Source organism: Falco naumanni, chromosome 1, assembly GCF_017639655.2.
Source record: "Falco naumanni isolate bFalNau1 chromosome 1, bFalNau1.pat, whole genome shotgun sequence".
Classification (NCBI taxonomy): domain Eukaryota; kingdom Metazoa; phylum Chordata; class Aves; order Falconiformes; family Falconidae; genus Falco; species Falco naumanni.
Window position 1 is genome coordinate 110,481,807 of NC_054054.1, and position 15,864 is coordinate 110,497,670.

The 15,864-nt window shown below is 36.8% G+C and overlaps 1 protein-coding gene across 5 annotated transcripts in view; it reads left to right on the top strand.

Moving 5' to 3' along the window:
- Positions 1–15,069, top strand: part of USP32 (ubiquitin specific peptidase 32) — an 81,165-nt gene extending 66,096 nt beyond the window's left edge. For all 5 annotated transcript variants that reach the window (XM_040618804.1, XM_040618795.1, XM_040618814.1 and 2 more), the window contains 16 exons: positions 816–890; positions 1,524–1,662; positions 1,947–2,052; positions 2,712–2,885; positions 3,387–3,561; positions 4,204–4,355; positions 5,094–5,205; positions 5,794–6,005; positions 7,443–7,627; positions 8,028–8,114; positions 8,988–9,108; positions 9,675–9,866; positions 10,467–10,758; positions 11,228–11,661; positions 12,007–12,099; positions 12,654–15,069. In XM_040618804.1, the coding sequence (XP_040474738.1) occupies positions 816–890; positions 1,524–1,662; positions 1,947–2,052; positions 2,712–2,885; positions 3,387–3,561; positions 4,204–4,355; positions 5,094–5,205; positions 5,794–6,005; positions 7,443–7,627; positions 8,028–8,114; positions 8,988–9,108; positions 9,675–9,866; positions 10,467–10,758; positions 11,228–11,661; positions 12,007–12,099; positions 12,654–12,827 (2,723 nt within the window). In that variant the 3' untranslated portion in view covers positions 12,828–15,069. The remainder of the gene's footprint in view (positions 1–815; positions 891–1,523; positions 1,663–1,946; positions 2,053–2,711; positions 2,886–3,386; positions 3,562–4,203; positions 4,356–5,093; positions 5,206–5,793; positions 6,006–7,442; positions 7,628–8,027; positions 8,115–8,987; positions 9,109–9,674; positions 9,867–10,466; positions 10,759–11,227; positions 11,662–12,006; positions 12,100–12,653) is intronic.
- The last annotated feature ends 795 nt before the right edge of the window (positions 15,070–15,864 follow it).

Sequence of the window (15,864 nt, forward strand, 5' to 3'; positions counted from 1 at the left end):
ATTGTGTGCCTGCATTAATCACCAGACACAAGAGAAGAAATGGGAATTTATGTGGCGAGAGGGGAGAGGGACGGCACCTTGCTGTATCAGGTGAAACAGAACCCCAAGGCTGTCGTTCAATAAACAAACAGGCATTAAGTCAGCACTGCCACGAAAGAACCAGCCTGCCTTTCTGCTGTCTGTGATGCCAGCTGCCGTACCCGTGGACAGCTACTTGAGACCTATCTGAGGAGCTGGCTGTGAGAAGCGATCTAGTGAAAAATTACTCCCTTTTCCTCTATTCAGCCATGTCCTTTAAGCCACTTCACTGTATGCTTGTGTCCATGCTAAGGGGAGGTCTACAGAGGGGACCTGTGGAGAGGCGGTGGTAAAGCTAGTTTAGAAAAGCTTGTGGGTTTTTGTCCCGCTTTATCTTGAAACAGATATATTTTGTCCGTCTTTTGAAATGCACTTTAATCTTTTGGTGATTCATAACAACAAAAAATATTAGTGATCACTCATGAAGTGAACAGATCTGTTCAGATCTGGGGGATACATACTAAATATTAGAATAAGTACTGAAAACTTGTAATCCACTGGAAGTCTCAAGGCTGCTTCCTAAAGATGTTACTGGAATGATGCCAGTATTAGAATGATTTCCAATAATGATTGGAAACAATGAAATAAAACCTAGCAAAAATAATAACTAAAAATAAGCAATTTTCTATTCTCAATTAAATATTAGAAAATTTTAATTAAACCTTTTCAGCTGCATAAGCTCTCTGGAGCAAGTAACAAAGAATTTTAAAAAATCCTTATACCATATCTCTTTCTAGTTCGAAACAAAGACATGAGCTGGCCGGAAGAGATGTCTTTTATAGCAAACAGCAGTAAAATAGACAGACATAAAGGTAAGTGTTTCAGCATAGTAATTGAATTATGATGAGAAGAGAAATCCGAGAGGCTATATTATGTTGAAACAATTATTTTTAGTATAAGCCCTCTTAGCATCGGAAGAGGTCTTTTACACCTGTGCTGCTTGGCTTGTTCTTTCTGTTGTATTAACTTAGATGCTGGAAATGTGCAAGTGTTGGATGTATAGACAGATAAATTTGTAGATGTTCAGATGCAGCACTGGCAAATGGTACATAACAAATTCCGAGGTTTGTGTTTATTATCTGGGAAATTTTTTTAAGGTAAGGAATAGTTAAGATTTTAACAAATCAATCCAGAAATTTCAGTACCATAATTATTTACTGAATACATACAAACTGAAAATAGTTTGTATGAATTGTACTGAGGTCCGTGGTGGATCAGATACAACAAAATACCTCAATTTCTATTAACTTAAGTAGAGTTGAGAGAGAAGGTGTTTTGAACAGGCTGGTCCTCTGTTTCATCTCTGCCAGCTGTAGTTTCGTAATTGGGAGCAGGTTAAATTGAACTGGTTACTGTGAAAAGGTCATATTCTTAACTTTACTGATATACCATTCTGAATTGTTCACATCTGCACAATTGGTATAATTATGTTTTCTTTTTCTCAGTTCCTACTGAAAAGGGTGCTACTGGATTAAGCAATCTGGGTAACACATGCTTCATGAACTCCAGCATCCAGTGTGTCAGTAATACACAACCTCTAACAAGGTATTTCATCTCTGGAAGACATCTTTATGAACTTAACAGGTAATTTTTTATTTGAGACTATTGGCATTTTAGATGCTGTAACATTTCTTTAAAATGAGTTCCAGCTATCAGAAGTAGACACGTTGAATAAATCCTCTTAAGTTCAGTGTTATCAACTGTCAGCTTTACAGCAGATACTAGATTAGATGCACGAAAATGAAACCTGTTTTGTTTCTGGGAGAGTTAAAACAGTTCAGCAAGAAGCCTTTGCACTTCCTTGTTTATCCCTATGCATGAACTTTGTTTAAATTTTAGTATGGCCTTAATTACTTCTTGGTTTCTAGGACAAATCCAATAGGAATGAAAGGACACATGGCCAAGTGCTATGGGGATTTGGTTCAGGAGCTGTGGAGCGGAACTCAGAAGAATATAGCACCGTTAAAGCTGCGGGTGAGCCTCTGATGTGTGTTTTTTAAAGATGGAAAGCAAGAATTTCTGTGACTAGCAGGAATTATTTAATGCAGTTTTTCCTGGTGTTACCTGTATTGTAGTGGCTCTTGGCCTCAAATCAGTGTCTCCCCTAGAGAAAGGGAAGGAAACTTGGACACAGGTTTCAAATGTTAGAAGTTGGCTGTGAAGCCAGTGACCGTATCCTGGGCAGTTCGTTATCACAGATGTTACTTGAAACGGATCACAGAATTTGCTTTCTCACCTGTAAGGAACGTAGGGGAGGTTTTCAGGAAGGGGCTGTGCAGGGGTGAGGTGCACATTTCCAGGAGGCCAGGATTCATCGGTCCTGGTGCTCAGGACTTGAGCCGCTTTCTGTGGAATATAATCATGATTCAGTGGTTGTAAGTTCAGAGGAGTTACGTGGTGTGAATCAGAGGCTGTGGTATAAGATGTGGCTTTTATAGCACTTGTTATGGACAAAAGATTATGTATTTGCCTGTGAACGGTCTTCTGTTTTGAAAGCGTAGAGGGTTATCTTTAATTCCTGGCAATTGAATTTGTGCTCGTTGACAGCAGGTGTCTTGTCTAAAATATTTTGCTTTATTCTTACAGCTTTTATTACATGACGTTAAAATAACTTTCTGGCTTTTGTTTTATAGTGGACAATAGCAAAATATGCACCAAGATTTAATGGCTTTCAACAGCAAGACTCACAGGAGCTTCTGGCTTTTCTTTTGGATGGTCTTCATGAGGATTTGAACAGAGTTCATGATAAGCCATATGTTGAACTGAAAGACAGTGATGGTCGACCAGACTGGGAAGTAGCAGCAGAGGTATGAGTTAAAACTTTTTGGGGCTGGGGTTTGTTTGCTTTTTTTTTTTCCTTACAGTACTAAGCTGCTAAGTTTTTGATGAGGCTGGCTGTTGCAGTACTTTTTCAGGACTCTGCTGTCTTTTGGAACTTGTTATATCTCTGATTTGAGGAGTCAGTTTCACCTTTGAGCTGAAAATGAGGTTTAGGTATTATAATAAAGGTATAGAGATGATACTTCACAGTCACTTTGAACAACTTTTCAGAATTGTGGAGCATCAAAATATTTCAAGATACCCGATGGTCCTTTCAGAAGTACTTTAAATGATGTTGTACCTTGATTATAGTGTTAATTGAATTAACTTTTCTTTATTCATGTTGAAATGAAATACTTCCTATTTATTAGAAATTGGTAAACAACTTCTATGGAAATCATTTGACTTCCCATGAAACTACTTTCTGTAGTTCAAGCAAATAGTCTTCAGTTTCTAACTTTGTGTTGTTGTGTCATACTTCACTTTAGGCCTGGGAAAACCATCTGAGAAGAAACAGATCCATTGTTGTGGATTTATTTCATGGGCAGCTGAAGTCACAAGTAAAATGTAAAACTTGTGGACATATAAGTGTTAGATTTGACCCTTTTAATTTTTTATCCTTGCCTTTGCCAATGGATAGCTACATGCACCTAGAAATTACAGGTGAGTAGTAGTGTTTAATTCCCTATAAACTTGTCATTACTAAAATAAAAATTGTATATATAGAACATCTAGGAAACATCCAGATTTCGTTGGTGTGGTACTTACTTTTAAAAATAGTATAACCATTGTAATATAATAGAGTACCCAAATTTTCATTGAAATACAGTTAAAGTAAACCCTTTAAAAAGAGAGCATAGATGGCCCATTTCAGTCTTGACTAAATGACTTAATGCAGAAACATACAAAATGGAGATTCTGAGAACTTTCCTTCTGTTCACTGTGTCGTGAAGGTTGTCTTTAAATCTGCACAGAGTGAAAAAAGAAGGGCTGGGGGGAGTCTACAAACACAAATTACTTTATGGGTCATGAACTATGCTATGAAAAACTGATGTATTGTGGGCAAAGAAGCAAAGATGATAAAAAAGTGAAACAGATTTTGAAACCATTTTCTACTGCCTATGCGGCAAGAGATTTCTGACATTTGTCTCAAGCCTTGAAAGTTGAACTGGTTAAAAAAATATTTTAAAATCATATCTTCAAGTGGGGAAAAAATACTTTCTACTAAGTAAGTAGCTGTAATATATTGTTCTCATTAAAACTTTCCTGGTTTGCTGACCAGTGTGTTTCTTTTCCCCTTTAAAGTAATTAAATTAGATGGTACTACTCCTGTTCGATATGGCTTGAGGTTGAACATGGATGAAAAGTATACAGGTTTGAAAAAACAGTTAAGTGAACTCTGCGGGCTGAAACCGGAACAGATTCTACTTGCAGAAGTGCATAGCTCCAATATAAAGGTAAGAAGAAAAAAAATTAAGTATTGCTGTAGCATACCTTTGGTGGTTTTGTTTGTTATTTGTGTACAGCGACGTACTACCATCTTTTTGGCATTAAGCTTTGTTTAGAAGAACTGTGAAATAATTTAACTTAAAGTATGATAAAGTCAGCTTAGCTATAGCTCTATATGAACTTCTATTTCATTCTTAAAGTATGCTTTGGCTTGTTTTAAATAGATATAAAATCAAACTAAACTGAACCAAAATAAACTACTTGTAAACAAAATTATTAGTGATGTAGAAGCTTGCAGAAGTTTAATTGAATTGATTACTACTGATATTTTTAGGAAAAAAAGGATAAAATAATCTTCAGGTAATAAATCTCAAGTTAGAGTGCTGTGATGAGTTTAAACGCTCAAGATATCGGAGGCATAAGTAATGACTGGCTTAGTTCTGCATAGTGTGTATGTATATATGTGTACATTTTTTTGCTCTCATTAAATATGATTAAAGCTGCTTGAAACTAGGGGCTGTCAGTCTGTTTAGAGAACCAGTAAAAACTCTTTCAGGTCTTGGTGCAGAGATCTGCAAAGGAGTGTCCTTGTTGGCTTCCTTTTTTCCTTCTGGAGAGGTGCAAGAAAGCAGCTGGGAGGGGAAGGATGAGCTGATAGATACGTTATTTTCAAAAGAACAGAACACATTCAGAGTCACGGATAGCATTATATGCAGGTCTGACTAACTTCCCCTTTTTTGCTGAAGAACTTTCCTCAAGACAACCAGAAAGTCCGGTTATCAGTGAGTGGGTTTTTGTGTGCATTTGAAATACCAATTCCAGGATCCCCTACATCAGCATCAAGTCCTGTGCAGACAGGTAAAGCAAAACATACTTATTTTCCTTTATTTAAGTGCATTTAATCCTCATTTAAAATGCACAGTGCTTACGTACTGGAGACATTCATGAGAAAACCTTATTACTTATTACTAAGTAAACATTAAAGATTAAAGACAAGACAAATAAAAGTTCTGATCCACAAAGGAGCTGTGTGCAGTCTCAGATCATTTACTGATGATCTGTGATCCTTTTTAGGATCATGCCCAGAATAGCAGTCTGAAGGTTGCTATATACTTACTTCAGTTCAAGACGCAAGATGTCTTGAACAAAATGTTTTATTGCTTGTGGATTGGCTTTAAGGCAGGACAAGTAAAAAATTGGAAGTGTGGTGTGTGGTTTTGCTTTTATTGCTTGTGGTTTCTTATATGGGTTGTAAACACCTCTGCTGTTCTTTGCTCTTGCATGCTCTGATTTTGCGAAGTTGTAGGCAAATAAAGGTTAGATGTTGGTCTTAAGGAGAGTAGAAGATATTTCCTGAAATGCATTGAACAGGGTGGAAAGGATAAAAATCATGTGATCAGTTCTGGTTACTGTAGATAATTGAGGGTGTAAATCGTCTGTCAACAGATGTCTCGACTGGGCCACCAGCTAATGGAGCACCCAACATAATGATGAATGGGGACCTTCCTAAACCAACCCTCATTCCAAACGGAATGCCAAATACTGTAGTGCCATGTGGAACAGAGCGTAACCTTGCCAACTGGACTCTCAACGGTCACGTGCCCGTGCTCTCGGATAGTCCCTGTACAGGGTATATAATTGCAGTCCACAGGAAAATGGTTAGTACATTTTGCATTTGTTATAAACTGTTCACGTAACACACTTTGAAGGAAAGCCAGTGAGGATTTTTTTCAATGTCCGTATGATAAATTAATCTTTATTTCTTAAGAAGAGGGAGTGAATACATTTTCCTCTTAAGTGGGCGCCAAGTTCTATAGAAACACAACTCTTGTAAATTTAAATAGTTATGTCTAGCGTTGGTGTATTTTTCTTTCCTTAGTACTGGCATGCTTCCCAGTTCTTTAATGCTGAGATACATACTTGGGCGTTCACTAACTCCCTGATTAAATGTTCCAGACTCTTTGAGCAGAAAAAATTCTAATTAGAGGAGCTACTAGAAATGCATTTCTTTCCCAGTATGTGGAAAAGCCTTATTTCTTGCACAGAAACAGAGTGAAGCTATATAGTACATTCCTGGGTCATTCTGTTGGCGTGAACTACTCTTTGTAAAAGCATCAGTGCTGAAGTTGAACTCTAAATGTCAAAGCTGGATGACTGAACACCTCAGACAGCCTCGTGTTCTGTATGCACTGTGTCCAGACTTCAGAGCCTGGTGGTGTTTAGAGCCTGGTGGATATGGGCCAGGAGGCCATTTGACTGCCCTCTTCACCGTGTGTTTGTACGGGGCCTTTTGCTTTATTCTCTCAAGCAGTGGCCACTAACCACTGTTACCACTGTTACCTTGATTCAGATTTTGCAGAATCTTGTAGGCGTGGGTATAATGCTTTTGAGCCATTACAAGCTTTAGTCATACAGCTAAAAAACCAGTGGAAGTGGTTTGTGGAAACTGTTCCAAAAATCCGTGTTTGTCATTGTCAAAAATCTTACCAATGCATAATAATCTTACCTGTATAACACTTGTGGAATGTAGTAGCTTTGGCTGTACCTCAGTGTCATTAAACTGGTGTGTTAAATCTTCCTTATAAATGGAGGATGTAGCATGAAGGTTAATTTGTCTGCTTGGAATAAGTTGAGTACAAATCTGTAGTGTCTCCTTTAGGTTTAGAGAGAAGTGTTCTTTCTCTAGCAAACATTGGCTTGCCTAGTGTAGGGGTCATCTGGGGACAGGCATTAGTGTCATTAGGTGCATGTCTTCATTACAATATTACCATGTGATGGGAAAAGTAAGAAATATACATTATACAAAATATAAAATATTTACATGGTTGAATTACAGATCTATGTTTAATGTCATCTAATACCTAAACAACATTGTCTTAATATATAAATGCAAAAAAGTTTAAGTCAGTGATCAAAATTTACAGTATTTAATACTGGGAAAAAATGTTGAAATAGGGTACTTTCAATAGAGAATTAATGCTTTATTTTAATTGCCAAAGCCTGAAATAAGTAACAAGGTCAGCATCCTAGTAATTACGGTAACGTGAGTTAATGCGTACTCATATCTGAGTCATTCTTTTATTTCACATACACAGATGCGGACAGAATTATATTTTCTTTCATCTCAGAAGAATCGTCCTAGTCTCTTTGGAATGCCACTAATTGTTCCTTGTACAGTTCATACACGGAAGAGAGACCTGTATGATGCAGTGTGGATTCAGGTTTCCAGGCTGGCCAGCCCTCTCCCGCCTCAGGAAGCCAGTAATCATGCACAGGACTGGTGAGTCTGGCATCTCGGTCCTTGGCTTGAATGACATAATACAGTGGCTTAGACTTGGTGACAAGGTTTAAAACTATATTCACCTTCATCTTTATCAGCTATGATTTCTCATAATAATGGCAATAATTAATGTAAACGTACTGTACCTCCTAGCTGCATTTAAAGGTTGGCTTTACACAAATCGGTTGATTTATTGTCATGCAGTTGTTGATAGTTAATTGTATCTGACAAATTGGAGCGAAGTAAAGGCAAGTCTTGTTTTTATAGCACAATCTAATAAAAATTATGATTTTGAGGGCAATTTTTTTTTTTTAAAGTAAACATAGCAAGATAGTGAAGGAAGGTAATTGGCAGTCTGAATGAGTGCTCACTTTTCACGTTGCATTCTCTTCTGTTTCAGTGATGATAGCATGGGGTATCAGTATCCATTCACCCTAAGGGTTGTTCAGAAGGATGGAAATTCTTGTGCTTGGTGTCCGTGGTACAGGTAAATTGTCCTTTTTAGGTTTAAGGGAGGGAATCACTCCAGCAAAAAGGTAATTTATGGTAATGGGTTTGTGATACATTTCAGACTTCAGAGGTAATATCAAACAATAAGAATCTGTAATCTAATTTAGGCAAAACTCTCACATGGCAGACTTTCACTGTAATATAGCTTTTATGCCTTGGAGAGCTGAACTCCGTGCTGACACAGAAACTTTAAATTAGGAGACAGATGTGATTATCAAAAACCTTCTAACCCCTTACAATATTCTGTGTGCATGTGTGTATATATATGTAAGCACATATGTGTACATATTTGGATGATTTGTAGGGGCTTCATATGAAGCCAAACTTTTAGATGTATATGATCTACCCTGGCTAGTTCCTGTGCCATTTGAAGAGTAAGGACTACAACAGACAATTAGAAATTCACCTTGGAAGCGTGCTTGGGTTTTTACCTACACAAAGACATGCTAATAAAAATTCCAGAGCCTTGCTGGAAGATATTCAGGCCATATATTCATTAAAAAAAAAAAAGTCTTACAGCTGCATAAATCAAGTACATTAGCTATCATGATGTAAAATACTTGTGGAGACAGAGCATTGTAGTTTTTGGGTGTTGTAGGTGGGCTTGGTCAGCATTATACACAGGTGGATGGTTGAGCTCACCCAACTGCTTCCATTTCTCAAATCCTGTATTAAAACAGCAAACTGACACTGATTATTGTTTTGTAAAAATGCCTCTTTTACACTGGAGGCACGGCCTGCGTCTTTGAGAGTGCATATGTTAAAAAACAAGGAGCGGAATTGAAGTGTGATGTAATGTAAAACTTAGTTATTAGACAGTTTACTTACCACATCTAACTTCTTGATTTAGATTTTGCCGTGGCTGTAAAATTGAGTGCACAGAAGATAGAGCGTGTGTCGGGAATGCTTACATTGCTGTAGACTGGGATCCAACAGCACTCCATCTGCGCTACCAGACGTCACAAGAACGGGTAAAATTTCAATGTAAACCCTTTGTTGTTTGTTAATAGCTCTGAAGCACAGCCCATTTCACCACTTTCTGGATACATTAATGTCTTAATGTTAGACTTCTTACGTGACCGTAATGTGGAATGGAAGCTTTTAAGAAACCTCAACAGTGTATTGTCTGCATGTTGTGCGTTGCTTAGGATCTAGTCTCCACAATGTATTATAAAATATGTTAATTTGATAAATTTTCTAAGCACACCAGTGCTATAGACAGTCAACAAAACATATCAAAAGGTAAGCCTATAGGCAAATGAATCTAGAATAGCGGTTCAAATTTGTGAGATGAGTCTATAAACTTGTGCTTTAAGGATAATTTTGTAAGCAAAACTCAAGAATAAGGACAGTGCATTATTTGTATGTCTGCCTCTTCATAACTGAAATAAAATATCTGCTAAAACTTAGTGCATCTAGTTTTAATCTTTAAACCTAAGTAACTATATGATGATATTTGTGTGATACTGTGAATAGAGGCTTCCTCTGAGCAGTATGTATATGTTTCCAAGTCAGATACAGTTTTATCTCACTTCAGATTGTGGAAGAACATGAAAGTGTTGAACAAAGCCGACGAGCCCAAGCAGAGCCCATCAATCTGGATAGTTGTCTTAGAGCCTTCACCAGTGAGGAAGAACTAGGGGAGGATGAGATGTACTACTGTTCCAAATGCAAGACCCATTGTTTGGCCACCAAAAAACTGGATCTTTGGAGACTTCCCCCAATTTTGGTATGAGCTTGTGTAATTTTCCTCTACAGCAACAAAACCAAAGTACATTGATCACAAATTTCAGTTGCTAGGTATGTCTCCTTGTTCTGAGTAGGATTTGCTTTTGTTCACAGTCTCAGGAGGGGTATTGACGTAGTTTGCTTCATGCATTTCTGTAATGCAGGCAAATAAAGCAAGCCTCAGATCCTTCTGAATCTTTTTAGCTGATACATTACAAGAAATTGTGGTGTTTTGCATTGTGTCATCTGTTCTGACATAGAATTCACACTCAGGCAGTCTTTCCAGTAACCTCATCTTTTGTCTAGTTGTGTAACACCTGCATTTGTCACTTTTCAAATTCGGTACGTTATTCCGAACGTGCGGTGCTGATCAATGAATTGAAGCAACCTTTTCCGTCACTTCCCCATGAAAATATTAGTTCCATATTTTACCAGTTTGATCCCAAAATCCAAATTGTAACAGACAGCGTTATTACTGGGTTTTTTTATCAGCGTATGATAAAAATGTGTGTGTTTCATGAAAAAGTATTTTTAAACAGTGAAATTACTCAGTGTGATGTAATTGTTCCCCTTTAATTTTCTTTCACGTGTTTCTCCTTAGATCATTCACCTGAAAAGATTTCAGTTCGTAAATGGACGCTGGATAAAATCTCAGAAAATTGTTAAATTTCCCAGAGAAAATTTTGACCCAAGTGCCTTTTTGGTACAAAGGGATCCAAGTCAGTTTCAAAGAAAGCAGCTAACACTTCAGGTTGACAGCCTTCCTGAACCACGGACTCTCCAAGGGGAGTCTAGAAAAGCAGATCTGCAGATCACTTACCCACCCGGGGAAGGAGATACACTGAACAGAAGTCCATCTTCCCTTAACACTACTGTCTTGAATAATATCAAAGGTGGGTAATAATTAGGGAAAATTCCAGTTAATACTGATAAATTGGAGGGGGGGGAAAATTATATTATGAACATAGTTTTAATGTTTCTTCGGCCAAAATTTACCTTGAAATGCTTGTTTCCGATTTCTGTTATTGTGTGCCGTAGAAAGCTTAGTGAAGCTTTATAATTTAAATTAAAAAAAAAAAAGGAAAGGAAAAAAAAATATTATGCAGTAACAGTAGATGTTGGCACTGTCTGCTTGTGTAAGTGGGCTGGATTAAGAGTGAGGAATGTGATCCTGCATAAGAGAGTTAAATTTCGGTTTATAGGTGGATGTATGTGTGTATGCAAAGATAGTTTTACCTCTATGTACTTATTAGTTGTAGCAAAACAGTGGGTTTCAATGTTTGGTTATTGAAAAAAACACTTCTAAAAAAAAGTAGACTACAAGTTCACTTATCTTAGTAGTCCACGTGTTTTCTGTTATAGCATCTCCATCTTTGGGGAGGAAGAGTGGAGCCAGCTGTCCTTCAAGTAAAAACAGTAGCCCAAATAGTAGCCCAAGGACTTTAGGAAGAGGTAAAGGGCGCCTGCGGCTACCACAACTGGGTAAAAACAAACTGTCAAGTAGCAAAGAAAATCTGGATGCAAGTAAAGAGAACGGTACTGACCAGGAGCAGAGATTTACTTCTAATCAAGGTGATGCTCTTACCAGAGGGCAGATTTTGGGTGGTAGCCAGAGTGAACTATATACTGCTCAGGACAATGAGATGACTCTAGCCAACGGATACATCTGTGAGCAGAATGCATATAGTAATGGCAGTATCAATGGTCAAATTGATAACCACAGCGAGGATGATATTACAGATGACCAAAGAGAAGAAGTGTGCGTTAACCCTATTTACAATCTATATGCAATTTCGGTAAGTTGACTTTTTTTGATGGAAGTAAACTATCTTTGCGTGCCATTTGTTTTGACTAAATGCATTTACTCTACTGTTTTCACTACAGAAAGTAGGAAACTATTGAGAAGAACAAAGCAGGGCCATTGTCAGCGTATAAATTTGCCATAAAACTAAGTACAACTGAAAAGTGTATCTTTGCATAGTGTTTTTTCTGCTTAAATATATAAAGTTAGTCAGCTCCAGATGTATTAATTGTCATGAAGCACTGTTCACTTAAAGATCATGATTTGTGAAGAATGTATTCTGTGAATTCTGGGGTTTGATGTTTGATCTAGAATTTATTTTCTTCTTCATTTTCTTCAGTGCCATTCAGGAATTATGGGAGGGGGTCATTACGTCACTTATGCCAAAAACCCAAACAACAAGTGGTACTGCTACAATGACAGTAGCTGTAAGGTAAACCATTTATTTTTGTCGCAAATAATTTTTGTCTTGGTTACCTAGAGCCAAAGAAATTTACATCTGGTGAGAACTGTTCTTTGAAATCATAAGTATCTCAAAAGTTGTGTCGGATAAATATTAAAATTGTTAACTGAAATTCGACGTGAAATTTTTTTCAAGTTAACATCTGTTCATCAGCTGCTACTGTGGTTAAGGAAAGATGCTTATTTTGTACAAAGATGGAAAAATGACTAAAAATGGAAGTCCAAGAATATTTCTTCATGATGCTAGCAGTTTTGTATTCAATTACTGAATAATTAAGTTCTGACATTTCAAAGTATTTGCATTTATCACTATAAAATCTGTCGTACTTTTCAAGTAAATAACGGCGCCTGATAGCTATAATAAGGGAGACAGAAAATGTGATTCTTCCTGTTGTAAGTGGCTGGTTAAAAATACTGTTTCTAGGGCAGTTGTGTGTATTTTAAGTTATTGTGTGTATTTAAGTTCAGTGACGGTAACACAGTTGTCCCATTGCATATTTGAGACACTGTTTTTCTCTTTCTCAGGAATTGCATCCTGATGAAATCGACACCGACTCTGCCTACATTCTTTTCTACGAGCAGCAGGGGGTAGACTATGCACAATTTCTGCCAAAGATAGATGGCAAAAAGATGGCAGACACGAGCAGCATGGATGAAGATTTTGAGTCTGATTATAAGAAGTACTGTGTTTTACAGTAAGCAGATGGTCTTCCATGGACTGTTTTGAGAATGTGAGGGATGACATCCTGAAACTTAAATTTGGCAAAAATGTCACTGAAACAGATAACCTAAGTGTAGTTATTGTACCCTGTGATCTGAAAGCACAAAAAGAAACCCCTAATTAAATAGCAGTTAATATAAAGATAGTATTGTTTTGTTCTGTTATCTCACTACATGCTCTAAACATTTCTGATGTTAGACATCAGGCTGAGACTGCCATTGGCCTTTAAATAAAATGGTTTGAGAAAAGCCGACTAGGACCAAATAAGAGCTAAATTAAATAGTCCAAATAAGAGCTAAATGAAGTAGTGCAGAGTTTACCAACCGTTCTAACAAACCCCTAAGGCTCTCTTTAGGTTTAAGATAATGGGGAAAAAAAATTGTAGTGTTGTCTTTTGGACAACATGATATTGCTACCTCCTTTTTCCTGCAGTTTTATTGCATTTTATTGGCAAAACAGGGAAAGCAAGAGAAGGAAAAGTGCACAAACTTAAAGAATTATCATCAAGAGTAAGAGAAGCTTCCGGTTTTGCCACCACTAATGTGTGTCAGTTGCTTTCTTTTCTGTATGTTGGGAGCACAACCAAATCATAATTTGAGAAGAGATTAATTTCTACGCTTGAATGGTTTATTATAATTGTGTTTTCTCTGTGTGTTGGCTGTGCAGATCAACATGTTTCAGGAATGGCTTTTCTGCCTGAAGAGTGCTGTCTCAGACTTCTGAGATGCCTCAAGAAGAAACTTCAGGTTGAAGAGAGTAGTTGTGATTACACGCATGGTGTCTTAAAATGTGCACATTGCACAAAATGTTCCCAGCTTTTGGAAGGAAAGATGCTTGAGCTTATGTTTCATGACTGGTGTTGCTTTTGAATTTGCACTTTTAAAAATTCATATAATTAAATTCAGAAACATAGTTTGTTTTTGTTATTGTAAGGGCTCTGGAGTGAATGGCTGTGAATTATCCACTGTGTATTTCAAACAAATAAGAAGCTGTGGCTGTCAGGTAGCGATCGTAGCATTCATGGATGGATATTTTTTTCCATTCGTTTCATAATTTGATGGAGTTTCTTTTTTTTCTTCTTCTTTTTTTTCCCAAAATTTGGTTGCCTTTTCAAATTTTCTGGTTTTGCGACAGGTTATGCATATACTTGCAATTAAACCAGAATTGCTTTCCGTGCCCTTGCAACATGCTCTTTTAAGTCAACAGGCTTAATGCATGAAGGAAAGCATGACTGAGTCTTAGCAGAGACTGGAAAAAAGATGGTTATTTTTGAGCAGGTATTTCTTTAAACAATTTCAGTGTTAAATTTTTTGCATATCTGAATGAAAATAAAAGTTTCAGCCTTTTGGCCTTTTGTTCTTCAGCTGAGTCTAAGCAGCTTACTAATTTTGTCATGTGTTATCTTCCAAATTCTTTAGATTTTTTATCTTCACTAACAAAATTGATATTTACACGGTTGATCTCTGAAATAAATGTTTGGGTTCATTTTAATGTGTTTTACAAGAATGCCAAACCTACCAGTAAGTTTATAATTTCCAGAAAGATCCGAGTTCTGTCCATTTCAGAAATTGTATCAGCTGATCTTGCTGCCTTCGCTCAGGCAAAAAAACCCTTGCCTTTATTGGAGGTCGTGCCTCTTTGAGGGCAACAGATCAGTTCCAAAATAAGTATTTTCTTACTTGTAAGTGTTGCTCCCTATCCTATATGGTCTTTTATCTTTAAAGTGATCTAAACATTGATACTGAAAAAAATCAAACATGACTTGTGAATTTCTAGGTTAGAAGCTTTTTCAGTGCCCATTTGTCTGCTCCTCCCTCTGCAAACTCCATGAAAAGTGAAAGATTTTCAACTGATTTCCTTTAAAATGTTTTATTTAAGCAGGTAGCACAATCTACTAATGTTATTTGATCTTCTGTGTTTGTTACATTGGTTGTAATTAATTTTTTAAATTAAATTAATTCATGAATTAGTAGTAAATTTATTAAGTTAACTATTAACTACATTCACTTTGTAAATTATTGTATAAAACTTATTGACAATGCACTGACTTTAGAAAGATGTTAATGTACATAAATACCTTGTAAATAAAATAGTGTTGATGTACTGGAATATGAGCTGTATTAAAAAAAGGTATCGGTAATTGTATATGGAGTGAACCTGTTTATCTGTAACTATATTATTCAAACAAATTAAATACTGTGGATGCAGATTAAAGTGTCAGTTCTTGTCAGATAATTTTTAATAGCTGTTTACCTGCTTTGACGTTTCTGTACTGTTTTCATTAAGCTTATATGTATTTGTCAATCCACAAGTGTGAGTGCACATACAGCAGTTCTTTGCAGTTTGTCTAGCATAGAACGAAGTACCAAGAAATTTTAGCTGTTCTGAGTTTTAAGTTGTTTTCCTTTTGAGAACATCCTGTTCAGTATTTTTTAGAATTAGCCTATTTAATCTTTAAACTGTGTGCCTGTGTACATGAGTGAGACCTTTCCTTATAAATAAGTCTGAAGAACTAGTGCGCTAAACCACATTAATTTAGCAGTTCTCACATTTTTCTGTGTTGTAATTTTGATAGATCTGAAGAGAGTTCAGTGATGACTTAGAAGCACAGTGGCTGCATGTGAGATCCTTTCTTACCTACCCTTGAGAATCCTTCTGCAGGTTATTGGGGGGGGGGGGGGGAGGGGGGAATGTAGTATCTTTTAAATATTTAATTGCTTAATTTTAGTAAGTATACTGGACAATTAATATTCAAGCTGTAATAATTTTATTCCAGGTTCTCATGCTGTGGTAAGTAAGGCTTTTTTTTTTTTTAGTTTAAGAGATTAGATTAAAAAAAAAGTGTTTTTCAAAATGTTCCAGAAATAATGGGGTTATAAGAAAATCATGTGAAGATTCCATCATTGGAGGGTCTGATAGGAAGTTAGGAGACAAATCTTTGAATGGCATGGGCTGACTTGTGGCTTTCAGCTGGAGCTGGGGCAGTGCAGCACTGCCCGCCTCCGCTCTGCGGGC